At 34.4% G+C, this 15,253-nt stretch overlaps 1 protein-coding gene across 3 annotated transcripts in view; it reads right to left on the reverse strand.

The window, feature by feature from the left end:
* The window catches only part of FTA (farnesyltransferase A), a 110,714-nt gene extending 99,691 nt beyond the window's left edge, over positions 1–11,023 (reverse strand). Inside the window, exons 1-2 of one of the 3 annotated variants that reach the window (XM_089825860.1) lie at positions 10,812–11,023; positions 9,781–10,039 (exon numbers count right to left, since the gene is read on the reverse strand). In XM_089825860.1, coding sequence (XP_089681986.1) covers positions 9,781–10,017 — 237 coding nt within the window. In that variant the 5' untranslated portion in view covers positions 10,018–10,039; positions 10,812–11,023. Of the gene's footprint in view, positions 1–9,780; positions 10,040–10,578 lie in introns of all 3 variants that reach the window. The other 2 variants (XM_089825861.1, XM_089825862.1) reach the window with 2 other exon arrangements.
* Between the last annotated feature and the right edge of the window lie 4,230 nt (positions 11,024–15,253).

Consider the following 15,253-nt stretch of genomic DNA (forward strand, 5'->3'; position numbering starts at 1 on the left):
TAAATCTTCTGATTCTCTATTGTGTTTCGTAATACGTCTACCTATATTCAAGCATTGAATATCAGTTTGAGGAATCAATCAGATAACTATCAATTGGGTTATTTCCTATGGTTTACATTGCTGGCTCATTTATGATACAATTTCATTTTAATTTTTTTCATGATCTTAATGTTATTTTGAGGGAAAACGAGTAAATATCTGGTTAGGGATATTGTATTGATTCCTATTTATGTCATATATATGCTCAATTTATATCGAATATGATTGATTGACAATCAATGCATTTTAGAATCATACAATATAATGATCATCGATCTATATTATTTTATATAGAGAAAGATAACAAAGTTAAGATTAACATATTTCACCATCATCATCAAGACAACATGAAGGCGAACCAATTACGCAAATATAAAACAACACTCAAAGAGAAATACTACATCGAGCAAACTCTATCAAATGATAGAAAGAATATTGAATGCCTCATTGTATAAAGAGGAATACATCTATAAGATGAGAAATTGATAATCCGTACCAAAGAGAGATTTAGATTATATCATGAGAATAATATGAACAACTAATTCTAATAATCAAATAAATGATAAATACACCATCCATGGATCACAAATAAAGTTCATTCACAACTCTATTAACAAATTGATATTTATCTATGAAATCTCACAATCACTTTGTAACATTATATTTATGTGATTGAAAAGGAATTATGATTTCTCGTGTGAGTATTAAACTATACACCCGTGGGCCATAAACATAACCAATTAATAAATTACGTTTTGTTAAGAAGGGAAGCCTAGTTGGGAAGTATATAATTGAAAAGACATGAGCGAATGGTTACGAGGGAATATGAAGGGAATGAAGAGTCTCAAAATAAGGAGCATATAAACATATGCTTGGAGGGAAGTATTCCGTAGAGGAAGATTACATAAAGACCCATCGCACAAATAAACCATGTCAGAATGATGACCCAATCCATGCAAGATGTAATGCATCAATCAACAAAGAAAGAAGCATGACATGGAACATGGGGTTTATAAGAAGATCCATCTAACAATAAACAAAGATATATATTTTCAAATCATCGAACCATCTCCATCTGAAGATATCTAAGGCAGAGAAACTGCACACAAATACATCCGGAAATCGAATATATCTCACACAAGGAAGCAATTGTAATTACCATCGATCATGGAATTCAGAGAACAAAAAACCATTAAAAAACGTTTCAGAGGTTATAGATTAATCAAAGGCTGATGTGAGGAAAAGCCTTAAAGTCATAACGTACCCGCCAATGTGTACTGAGGATGACACCATCAGCAAGGGTTGTAGTAGCAGAAAACAACACATTGGGAAAGACAAAATAGTGAATGATGTAAATTTTCTGCAAATTCTGCTACAGATCCAAGTAATATAATGCCTTTCTTGATGCTGAAGATGGTCTTGAATATACAGACCTTTATAGAAGTGTTACTTATAGTATAATAACTATTCTGGAAATGTTCTTATTCCTGCAATAAATTGCATAAGGCAGTAATGTAGAGGAGCAGACTTAATTGTGTATTGTGAGTTCTCTAACCTCATTCTTACCTCATCCTTATATTTCACCCAAGAGGCATGTCCTTACAAAGGACATGACTCTTTCTAGGTCGGCCCTTATGTATAAACTATTGATTATATTCCAAATCGGCGTCTCCTAGAAATCATAATTAGTTAGTAATAATACTAACAACAACTGTGCAAAGAACATTATTAAATGCTCCTAAGGAAGCCACCGATTAAGGTTAATCATCTAGGGTTATCAAAGAAGCAAATCCTATTAAGGATATTCATGCATTACAAGATCTGTACGATCTCTAGTTCAAATTAGTCATGACTAGCAGAGTTACAGAATTAACACTCCCTCTTAACTTGATAATCATACTAAGAGATAACATATCTAGCATCATCAATTAAGCTGAATAAGCATAGATCGATACTCTATATCTATCTGAATCTTCTAAGCATGTGGTATCATTAAACACATGATACTATGTCATATTACTATACCTGTGAAATGACTTATCACTTATACTTGTGATAACAGTATTGCATGAAATGCAAAATACAAGATAAAATCAAGAGAATGGTTAAATTCTTCCTTTATCCAAGTTGAGACTCATAGGTACTGGCAGGCCTATATCACAATATGATCCTGAGTTAAGATCTACCAGTACACAGGATAAAATTTGGAGAATGATTAAATTCTTCCTCTGTCCAAGTTGTAACTCATAGGCATAGAAATGTCTACATCACAATATGATCTTGAACTCATCCAGATCTGACAATAGTTCTCCACTGTTCAGTACATTATCTTACAGAATGTCATCTTTTATAATGTCATTTATACGAGTGTTCATTATCTCAGAGATCGTCACCTCTTAGATAATGAATACAAATGGTGAAGCCCATAACAGTCAATTGCCTAACAATAATAATTTTAACTCAAAATTATTTTATTAATAATTAAAGAATACAAATGTATTATAATTCAACCATACCAAATCTTTTTCTGAAGTGATCTATCTTCACCCGGGAGAGAGGTTTGGTAAGAATATCTATTGTTTGATCGGCAGTGCAAATGTATTCTAACTTTACAGTATTCCTGTCTACTATATCTTTTACATAATGGTAAGGAATTTCAATATGCTTGGACCTGTCATGGAAAACTAGATTCATAAAAAGCTTGATGGAACTCTAATTATTATAGTGAATAATAGTAGGATTCATGGGCTGACCAAATAATCCCACAAGTAACTTTCTAAGCCATACTGTTTCCCGAGAGGCCATTGCTGCTGCAATGTATTCAGCTTATGTGGAACTCTATGCTACTGATGCTTGCATTCTGCATATCCATGATATCATCACTGAGCCTAAACTGAAACAGCATCCTAAAGTGTTCTTCGTATCAGTAACACTTCCAGCCCAATCTGAGTTTGTGTACCCATGCAAGTCCACGTCAACTTTCTCATACTTGAGCCCAAGGTTAAGAGTGCCTGTAAGTATGTCATGATGTGTTTGACTGCAAATAGGTGAATTTCCTTTGGCTCACACATAAACCAACTTAAAGCAGTAACAGCATAGCAAATATTGGGTCTTGTATTAACCCAAGTACATAAGAGACCCAATCATTTGTCTGTAAAGAGAAGAATCTATGGAGAGTGATTCTATTGCTGCTTCCTTAAGTTTGTGTAGATTAGTCTCCATAGGAGAAGACATAGTTTTGTAGTTCCACATTCCAAATCTCTTCAAGATGTCTAATGTATACTTTCCTTGATTAAGTATGATGTTGTCAGAGTTCTGCCATACTTCCAGTCCTAGGAAGTAATGAAGGAGTCCTAAATCTTTCATTTCAAATTCTCTAATTAAATCTTTCTTGCATTGATCTATAAGATGATCATCACCTATTATTAGTAAATCATTAACATATAGTATCAAAATTATCATATCATCTTTATCCTTTTTATAATAGAGATTTGGATTAGCTTCATTCTTGGAGAATCCTAAATTGGAGAGATACTTATCAATTCTTTCATACCATGCCCTTGGACCCTGTTTAAGCCCATAAAGAGCTTTCTTGAGCCTGCAAACAAAGACTATAGGGTTATGAGTTTCAAATCCTTCAGGTTGTTCCAAATATACCTCTTATGTAATCTTTCAATTCAGAAATGTTGTTTTCACATCGATCTAATGTACTTTCCATCCCTTCGATGCTACAATAGCTAGAACTGCCCTTACAGAGGTGTATCTGGCAACTGGAGCAAAGGTTGCTTCATAATCAATTCCCTCTTTCTAAGAGAATCCTCTAGCTATGAATCTGGCTTTATATTTTTCAATGCTACCGTCAACAGTATGCTTCATTTTAAATATCCACTTGAAGAAACAACAGTTTTTTTTCCAAGTCTAGGAACAATTTCCCAAACATCGTTCTTAATAATGGATTGATATTCTTCTATCATAGCATCCTTCCAAGTTGTATGTTTAATAGCATCAGAAAAATTGGTTGGTTCTAATTTAGATAAATCACTCATGTTTGTTGCATAACTAAAAAATCTTTTGGGTCTTTTGCTTTCTCTGAAGGTTCCAAATGGTGCAACGAAGTCTTGTGCTTCCTCTACAATCTTAATAGCCCAAAGTGGTATTTTCTTAGGATTTTGAGCTTCCTCAAGATTAAGATTTTGAATTTCATCTTCAATTTCTTCAATGCTCTCCCTCTGAAACTCAGATTCATGATTTTCTTTAGAACTAGGTATATGTGTAGGTTCTTTAGAACTAAAGGCTCCTTTGAATGCTAAATCTTCTTCAAATATTGCATCCCTACTAAGTTCAATGTTTTTCTGACCAGGTATGAAAACTCTATATGCCTTAGATGTTTCACTATACCCAACAAAAATACCTTTCCTCCCAGAAGGTTCTAACTTAGTTCTCTTTTTTTTTTGGAACATCTATGTATATTGGGCACCCAAATATCCTAAGATGGCTTATATTTGTTTTAACCTTAGAAAAGACTTCTTCAGGAGTTTTATCTCTAAGGTGGGAGTGAGGACTTCTGTTTTGGATATAGACAACAGTATAAGAGGCTTCTGCTCACAGATCATATTCTAAATTTTGATCAAATATAACAGCTCTTGCTGCTTCTATAATTGTTCTATTCTTCCTTTCTGTTACCCATTTTGATGTGGGTTATAAGGAATAGTATACTCCCTCTTAATTCTTGCTTCTTTAGAAAAAAAAAGTAAACAAATTTGAAGTATATTCCCCTCCATTATTAGTCCTAAGAGTTTTAATTTTGTGTCCTAAAAAGTTTTCAGTTAAGGTTTTGAATTTTTTAAATCGCTTAAGCATTTCTTCTAATTCTTTACATTTTAAGAAGTAAATCCATGTTTTCCTAGAGAAATCATCTATAAAAATTATATAGTACCAGAATCCTCCAAGAGAAGGAATAGACATATGTCCACATAAATCAGAGTGGACTAATTCCAAAACATTGTTAGTATTTCTAGTGCTATCATGAAATGCACTTTTGGTGTTCTTACCCAGAGCGCATCCTTCGCATATGCTTAAATGATCTTTATTTGACTTAGGTAAACCAGTAACCATCTTCTCCATAGTTGATAAGGCTTTGAAGTTTAGATGTCCTAACCTTCTATGCCACATTTCGTCTATATCAACAGCTTCATGAATTAAGGCTTGAATAGGTTCTATGTTTAATTCATACAATTATACCTTTCTTTGAGCAATCAACTTTGATTTCTTAAATGAAGAGCTTTTAGACCAAGTCATTACTTTACCATCCATGAATGCAACCTTATGTCCATCATCTTCAAGTTTGGTAACAGAGATTAGATTCCTCTTTATTCCTAGTACATAAAGTACTCTTTTTGAGATGGAGAGAAATACTTGTCTTCAATTTCAAAGTGCAGTTCCCAGTTCCTTTGACTGAATGAGTGGAATTATCACCTATGGTCCCTTTGCCATTAACTTCTTTTGATATTGAGTCTAGTACTTCTTTGTATCCTGTAATGTGTCAAGATGATCCACTATCAATTACCCATTTTGTGCTTGATACTTCATTTGATAGTGCAAAAAAAAATACACATTTCTCAGGATCATAGTTTTCTTCTTTCCTAGTAACGTTTGTAAAGTTTACTTGTTGCTTTGTACTCTCAGGGCAAATAGATCTATAGTGTCCAAATTTTTCACATTTGAAGCATTTTATTTTGGATACATCTCTCTTAGGTTTGTCATTTCTTTGATTACCTTTCTTCTTCTTACCTTTATAGGAATTTGTGTTGAGGACATGAAGTTCCTCATCTTCTTCCTCCTTTCTTAAGTTTCCTAGATTCTTCTTGAAGGCAATCTCCTTTAAGTCTATTGAAGTTTGGAAGATTGTCTCTAACACTTACTCCTTGTGAGAATGTTTCCCATGAATACGGTAACCCATCTATGGCCATGAGTGTCAGCTCTTTATCTTCAATTATGGTCCCTATACTTGCAAGTTCATCTCTTAGACTAGCAACCCTTAGGAAGTATGAATTCATAGATTCTCCCTTCTTTATCTATATATGATTTAGTTGTCTTTTTAGTGCAAGGGTTCTAGTTGCATTGTTAACCTCATATGCATTTAATAATGCGTTCATCATAATAAATGTTGTCTGATGTTTCATTAGCATAGGTACTATTTCATTTTTAACTCGATCTAATATGATTTGCATGGCTTTCCTATTTCCTTTCCTCTAGATAGTTTTATGAGAATCAGCATTAGGTTGCTTGGATTCTTTATCAACAAACTGTATTACATCATTGTCTTCAAGAATCATCATAATTCTGAATTTCCAAGCAACAAAGTGTTCTTTTCCATCAAACCTATCTTCAGGTCTGATTGTGCTAGCCATTGAAGGTAGAAGGAGTTGCCAGATATTTTAAATTTGATTTGTCAATTTGCAGAGCCTAGGTTCGACTACCAAAGCTCTGATACCATGTAAATTTTCTACAAATTCTGCTACAAATCCAAGTAATACAACGCCTTTCTTGATGCTGAAGATGGTCTTGAATATATAGACCTTTATAGAAGTGTTACTTGTAGTATAATAACTATTCTGGAAATGTTCTTATTCCTGCAATAAATCGCATAAGACAATAATGTAGAGGAGCAGACTTAATGGTCTATTGTGTGTTCTCTAACCTCATTCTTACCTCATACTTATATTGCACCCAAGAGGCATGTCCTTACAAAGGACATGACTCTTTCTAGGTCAGCCCTTATGTATAAACTATTGATTATATTCCAAGATCGACGTCTCCTAGAAATCATAATTAGTTAGTAATAATACTAACAACAACTATGCAAAGAACGTTATTAAATGCTCTTAAGGAAGCCGCCGATAAGGTTAATCATCTAGGATTATCAAAGAGGCAAATCCTATTAAGGATATTCATGCTACGATCTGTAGTTCAGATCAGTCATGATTACTAGAGTTACAGAATTAACAAATGAAATAAGTTAAACCACATATAAGTTAAAGATATCAAGATAAAGAATCCGAACAATGTAAGATTTAATATCCACCACATGGGTATCCTGGGCATATAAGGCACATAGGAAATAACTGAACATACAATCAAAATTCTGTATAATAGAAGTGAATAACATATATCAAAGACAAATAAAGTAATAAGCCCGTGACAAGGTTGAGGTTATTAAGACATAGCAAAGGAGGTTTGGAACCATAGTAAGGAAAAGAACCATTCAAAAGTACTCTTATCAGAGAAGAGTTGAGTAAAATAAACATATTATTACTCTCCAAAGAGATTAGAGATATGAGATGTATTATATTTGAAACTAACATATTCTGTGTAGAGAACATCTATAAAATTATATGTATAAGAGAGTATAACTCTCATAGAGATCCAGCAAAGTCTGGATAGAAAACATTCATTATGAATGTCGAGTCCCTCCTAAAAAAGACTCAAAGACCAAGAGGACATTTGAGAGTCGAATGCCGGATTCTAAATCGAATCCAGAGAAGAGATTTTACGAAGAATCTCTTAGAGACAATATATATTGTAGTGGTCAAACATATGCATATGTTAGACTTGGTTAGAGGTGGGATCTCTACCAAGTAGTGTTAAAGAGAGTATAATCAGAGATCCCAAGAGGCCTTAGGAAAGGCGATCTTCACATGATGATTGCCTAATCAAGAAGTAATTCTCATTAGAGGGTTAGGTGATTTGAAAGTAGTTCTTTCTATAGGATTAGGAGGGGTTAGTCAGGTAGTATTAAGATAAATATTTAATTGGTTCAACACTTCTATCATGTTTTGAGATTTTAAAACATATTTTCTGTGTTGTACTAACAATTTGTTGCAGGTTCCAAGTACTCATTTCTTAAACTAGAACAGGGGACATCACAGCTGATTAGACATAATTGGTTCAACACTTCTATCATGTTTTGAGATTTTAAAACATATTTTCTATGTTGTACTAACGATTTGTTGCAGGTTCCAAGTACTCATTTCTTAAACTAGAAGAGGGGACATCACAGCTGATTAGACAAAAGGTGAGTTCCCTGCTTCTGCTCTTAGAACATTAATACAACACAGAGTCTTTAGTTACTCCTGTCATCCCTGATTTAAATGTTGCAGTTGCACAAAATGTGGCTTCTCCTATGATTGTAGAACCTGTAGTAGGGGCATTCGAACCTGTGGGTGAAGATAATGCTGACACCCTTGATGATATGGAAGAATACATGAGGACAGTCTCAAAATTTTGCATCAAATTTTGCTGGAAGATACCATCCTGCTGCTGGCGGAAACTATTGTTTCATGCCTGCTAATGCATCTGCTACTGAACAGTTTTTGTGAATGGTACAGAATTCGACTTTGCTGATGGGATCAGGGTTATGTTCCTCATCTCCAAATTGTGGCAATGGTAAACAATGTAACCGTGTTTTTAGTTTCTGGTGTCCTTCACGGTAATTTGTTCGTAGCTGATTGCCTTGCCATGAATTTTTGTTCTCCATTGTAAAATCTGGGAAGTGTGTCCCTAGTAGCTAAATGGAAGAGCCATGTTTTGTTTGGCTTAGATAGGATACATGAGATTAGATTCTAGGACAGTTTCTGTATAGTTTCTAGGGATTTATTTAGCTTTAAGGAACCTGCTCTTTATTTTAACTATGTAATTTCTATAATATTAATACACACGGGCTATTCGCCTTTTTCTCCAAAAAGAAAAACTAAATAAACAACTCCAGTAGATTGTCGTACTATACCAGTAATCATCAAAAGTTGCACATCATTGTACTCAACTGGTAGGATTGAGATCCGTATGCACGTCATTCTAATCAACTGGTAGGATAGAGCTCCATATGATACATACTTATATATTTAATAAAGAAAAGATTTATTGAACTAATACAAATCATTCTCAATAACTAAATTTTCATGGTCGGCAAAGTTGCAAAACTACCTCTCATTCCTGTCATTGATTTTTGCTAAAACTTTTCATTACAAAAGTAGTAGCTAGAGTTTTTCCTAGCTATAGAAAGCAGCAACATTTCACAATCAGTTTTGTGACAACAAATTGATAGATTGGAACTTGATCCAATTATAGGAAGAATTAGAAACCATCACCATAATTAATATCAGACTATGCCAGCAATCATAAAAAGTTGCATATCATGGTACTCAACTGGTAGAGTAGACCTCTGTATGGTACATAATGATGTACTTCGCAAAGAAAAGATCTTACAAAGGCTAAGTTTTCCTCATCGGCAAAATTACATAACAATCTCATTCTTGTCATTGATTTTTTGGTTGAAAGAAGTTTCATTACAAAAGCAATGGCAACATAGGAACCAGAGTTCCCCCTAGCTATGGAATAAAAAGCAACAATCCTTCAGTCAGTTTTGCCCACAAAATGTCAATTAGATTGGAACTTGGTTCCCAATATAGTAAGAAGTAAGAACCCATCATCATAGCTAATATCAATTTCACAAATCAGACAAATTCGCAAATTATAAACTAATGGAGATAATTAGAACTCGTACACATCTATAAAAGCAGAGAGCAACACCAACATACTTGATGGGCTAACATGAGTCCAAAATCAAAATTTCTGTAAGAAAGCATTTCAGTACTCAAGAATTGTGTTTTGCAAAACATTCCGGTTCTCAAGAATTTTGTGTTTCCTAATTGATTTAAAGAGAGATAAATAGCAAAGACATACAGTGTAGTTGCCAGCATTCAATTTAATAGCTTCTGCTGTGAGATCCAGCGCTCGAGGACTTTTCTCATCTGCATGGAAAATTGCTCGAAAATAATCCATTGTTTCGCTGAACTCTTTGGTGTAGGCAATAGGAACAACTGGATTGGGACCATCATCCTGTGGAAGTGGTTGTACATCTCTCCAGTCCTCCCTTTCACTTAAAGGAACTCTCGTATCATCTTCATCGTCAGATTCCATTTTGTCTAATCGACAATATTATCTGCTCACCAATACAAGGATTCTTAATTCAGATGAGGCCACATTCAGACATATCTAGTTTCAGAATAGAGGTCCTGAAGCGAACCCTTGAATCTATATTATGTTTCCATTAAAATAAGAATTCAAACAGAAATCATGTTAGTCTCTAGTTTTAAATTAAACATATCAAGCTGAACAGATTAGATTTGAGGCAATATCTGTTAACACAGTTTTTCTCATTTACTCTACAGGCAACTCCCCAAGGTGAACAAGCGCACTTTTTTTCTCCCAAATCAGTGAAACTGAGCTAGATTTCCATCAAAAATAAAATAAATTAATCCAAGCTGACCACAAATTTGTTAAACCCCATAGCAAACCTAGTGATTTGAACATTCCACAAACAAAGAATTACTCTTTTAACGTTGTTTTCCTCTATCCTAAAACCCATCAAGATAAGTTCCATGGCCAATCGAATTAATCTTCCAGAAACTTTGCGAAACATTAGAGAAATTTTTTAAATCAGTACTCAAAAGTTCAATGTTTTTGTTTTAAATTACTTACCCGGCTCCACTTGATCAAACTAATTCTCTAAGTCTGTGTAGTGTCATATTTGTTAAAGAGCATAAGGTACCAGAGCAAATTGATTGGATTCCGTGAGGAATGATGGACAAAGGATGACCATAAAAGAAAGGGAGAAAAAAAACTTTTCATAGTTCGAAAAGCGAAATATGCGAAATTCACTGTATCGCACAATGCGTGGAGTTGTAAAAAACCAATTACCAGATGCAACTTACGAGTGAAAGACAGGTCAAATTGAACGATTTGTTTTATGCTTCTGCCATGGAGGCTTAGATGCCCTAGTAGCTTTTCCGATGCTATCCCGCTCACAGAGCAAGCTGGCCTCCTTTCTTGTTCTCTCTTGTAAGTTGGAGGGCATTCTATTGAATTTTCTCTGCATTTAATAGGGGTAAAATTAAGCGACCGCTACAGTCCCTTCAATCATTCTAAATTGATATGATACGATATGAAGGATTTTAATAAGGTTCAGTCTATGGGACCTGCCTGCTAACCATGACCTAATCTAAGTGTAACTCTTTGACTAACTCTTCTCTTCTTCGGTTCATGTTAACCGTGACCTAATCCAGGTGTAACTCTTTGACTAACTCTTCTTTTCTTTGGTTCATGTTGATGATAAGTTTGCGATCTTGTGCAATTGTTTTTCCTTGAAGAGGTGGCTTAACTTGTTGTTTTCTAATATCTCTGAGTACCCAAACCTGATGTCGTTGTACGTCAAGCATTCCATGATAAAGTGATGTTCTATTTCAATGGCTCCCGTGTCACAAAATAGGCAGATCCTATCTTCCCACACCTCTTTTGGTACTCACCATCTCCCCAACTCACATCTCAGATGGTGAGAGCTAGTCCTAAGCTGGGCTATGAGCATTTTGGCCGATATCAGCACCTAAATATGTTTTTTCCTTGTGACAAGTATTGGGATTAAATTCTTTAACATAGTGGAACTTTTTTCTCCCCATGTGCCTTGTCCACATGATGTTACGAAATCTCTCACAGACAAACTTCTTGATTTCTTCAATATTATCTGGATAGCTATGGATGTCGATGTCCCACTTTTGCATCCATTTGTTGTTTTGTATCATCCATGTGTTTTTCTCCTTTCGAGTCTTTCCTCTATGATTAGCTTTGGTCAACGGTGGTTTCCCATTCCCTAGGTTTTCTTTAAGTAACATATCAGCTGGACCATTGCATCCGCTTCTAGTGGGAAGGCACCCACTTCAGCTAATAATATCTCATAAGACACTGTGGTTTTAATTCTCAGGCTGCTAGTAATAAGATGTTTTTGTTTCCTTTCAACCTATCTCCATTTCTAATCCTACAAGTTGTTGCCCCAAATTTTGCACCTATAAAGAACTACAGGGGTAACAAACAACCCAAAAAGCATTTTCTTTGTCTTCCAATCCTATAGTTCAGCATTTCTACACTTGATAAGTAGGAGATAATTTCCACAGTAAGTCAAGTTGTGATATTGCTATCAAGATTTAACTATGTGATTTTGAGTCGATTTTGCTATTCCTACACTTGTTTTGTAACGAATGTAATGCCTTCCAGCCCCTTGGATCCTTTTAGAGATGTACATTTCCCAGCTGAGCTTGTTCTGAAAGTCAATTCTCAAGTACTTGTATTCACTCACAATCTCAAGAGGGTTACCCTCAAAGAGAAAAGTGTCCAGGGGTCTCTTGTTTCTCCTTAGTGAGAAGATCATAACTTTAGTTTTGCTGGTGTTGACTTCCATCCCCACCTCCTAACAAAAGTTTTCTAACGCCTTCAAGTGTTCTCACAGCCCATCAACTGTCTTGGTGATAATAATGAGGTCATCCACATATAGCAATAATTTTATCACATATCTAGCCAACTAAACTCCCTCACTATTATCCATGTTCAACCATGCTTCTAATTTGTCAATGTAGAGCTCGAACTAGGTTGGAGATAGTGGACAACCTTGTTTGCCCCCTATATTGCTGCTAAAACATTCTAATAACCCATCCGTAGTTCTAATTTTGGCTACAACCTATTCATAAAGTCTCTAAACCGTTGCTCTTAGTGCCATAAGGATTTCCAGCTCTTCCATTCTTTTTCATAGTTTGTCATGGGGCACTATGTCGAAGCCTTTTTGAAATCCACAAAGTAGCAAAAAGCCTCTCCTCTTGGAGTGTCCCAAATTTTCTCAACTAAGTATCTAAGAGTCATTCCATGATCAATAGTGGAGTGTTTCGATCTAAAGTCTGCTTGCCTCGTTGCTCTCTTCTCCTTTGTTTTAGCCCATTTATTGATTTTCCGTTCAACCATGCTTCAAAATAGTTTGCCAAGAAGGGGATTGATCATGATGGTCTGACAATTAGATGGGTTGTTTATGTCTCCACTTTTGTGAATCAGGACCACTACACCAGTCATCCAATTTTTGGGAAAGCCCTCCACGTTGGTGTTGTTAAAGATATGTTGAATGTGAGGGGCAAGAAGATCAACACCCCATTTTAGGTATTCAACTTGTAGCCCATCAATATACTGTGCCTTTCCTGATGCTAATCTCCTTATGCCTTGGGTGATATCTTCAATATCAAATAGCTCATATACATGCTTAGTTATCTAAGTATCATGCTTGCCTAGCTCACCCTCATAGAGTGTTTTGGCATATTCCAACCATTGAGTTTCGGTCATGTTATTCTTGATTTGTTTCTTTTTATGCTTGAGTTCACTCCAGAACTTTTTGGGGTTGTTTTTTTCTGAGATTTATCAGCTCAAATCTTCTTAGGATCATATATCGTTCCTTCTTCTGTTTTAGTAGCTTAAGATACTTCTTGTGTTTTTCACCATTCTTTTGCCCTCTCATATTGCTTTTTGCCTTATTGCATTCCTCATCAAACCATGGGTTAGTTGGGAATGTGTTCTTATTATATATTTTCACAAATGAGGTTAGGATAGGTTTTAGTTCATATGCAAAGGCAACAAGGCAAGACCCACATTTCAATGACCATTATGTTGTCAGATATGTTTTAGTTATCATTCATAATAAGTTTTTAAAAATATAGTATGTGACCACATATGTACTAATAGTTGATCAATTTTAATCTTTCTTGATTCCTGATTGGTCAATTTGTGCAAAAAGTGCCTTTTTTTAGTGGTTATTGGGGATGAACATAATGGTCTTAGGTGAACATTTTAATATGGTACTTTAAGATCACCTCGCACTCTACGACTTTAAACTTTGTAAATACGAAAAAGCAGAAAGGTTAGCTTTAAGCTCTTCACTCACCTATGGAGGTTCATTGAAAAAATTGGCAAATTTTGACATACATATTAGCAGTTCTAAGTGCCCAAAGTTAAACTAAGCAACTAATGGATTGTCTCCCCTACTATTTTTATTTTGTATCAATTAAATTTGTACATTTTTATTGCATTGATTATTTGTTATTTTTCTCAAATTTATTTAAGTTTTATTTTTTAATATTTTATAATAAATTATTTTTCATATTTAAGCATTAATTTTTACTTATTTTTAACTATTTAAATATTAATTTTAGTTTTAGTCCCTACCTCACAACAGGAGACTTGTGTTTTTGTCAGACTTATGGCTATTAACTTCTTTATTTTGATTACATAGCTAAAATTAATGTGTCAATATCTCTTATTAAACTCAATTTTTTCTGTGATTTAATATTCTTTTGGTTAGTTGATTCAATTTTTTTGAGTGGTTATAAACTTTTATTCTTAAGAAAATTTTGAAACAAATGAGCATTTTGTGTAACCCATGCATGTATGGGGTGGAGTTTGTTGAATTATCTTCTGTAGATTTCTATGGTGCATGTTTGGACAAGAGTAAATGGATGGTTTTGTAACTTCCTTATGTCCTACTTTCTTCACACCATTATTCATTTATGTTGTTCATTTTGAGCTTTTGGCTTTTGCTGTTTCCAGATATGCAGGTGCACATACTAAATAGATAAGTGAAGTTCTTGCAAACATATTAGGTATAACAAAGATTTGAGAGTTTTCATACCTCCTCTTATTTGGGGTTTCAAACATTTATTTATTCCTGCATGATAGCTAGCCATTTTGCATGGCATCTCCTTAGGGTATTTTGTTCAATGAAGGCTACTTGTGCTTTTTCTTCTTTTTCATCATAGTTTCTACTACAACTTCCTACTTGTTAGCCTTCAGAAATCCTCAAATTTGGATTCATGGGGAATACCCTTTCTACAAGGGCACATTCAACTACAACATCTCACAAAAAAAAGCCTTTCAATTATAATTCAACGAATGTTTGTATTATTTTTTAGTTCCTCATTTTCTTTAGTCAAAATTTTATTTACTATTTTTAAAAAATCCATTTGTAGATATCCTGCAACTATAGAATTCCATTAGACATTATTTTTGTTAGGCATTGTTTTAAAATGCTTGCATGTCTTGTCTATGTTTTCATGTTTTATGTCTTTTGGATAAGTAGAATAGGGAGTTTTTCCCATGTGACATCAAACCAAGTAACAGGTCATCAGTTACTTTGAGTGCCTAGTCTATCAGGCACAAAGCTGACTAGATTAATTAAAACCTTTTAGTGTGGGAAACTCAGATGACATGGGGAATTGGTTGACATTAGCACATGCAATTGTCCTTGAGTTCCCAATTATCTACTTTATGAATACATAATAAAATCAAAATTCAT

This window comes from Cupressus sempervirens, chromosome 4 (genome assembly GCF_028749045.1).
Source record: "Cupressus sempervirens isolate cs-2001-9-10 chromosome 4, ASM2874904v1, whole genome shotgun sequence".
NCBI classification, from domain to species: domain Eukaryota; kingdom Viridiplantae; phylum Streptophyta; class Pinopsida; order Cupressales; family Cupressaceae; genus Cupressus; species Cupressus sempervirens.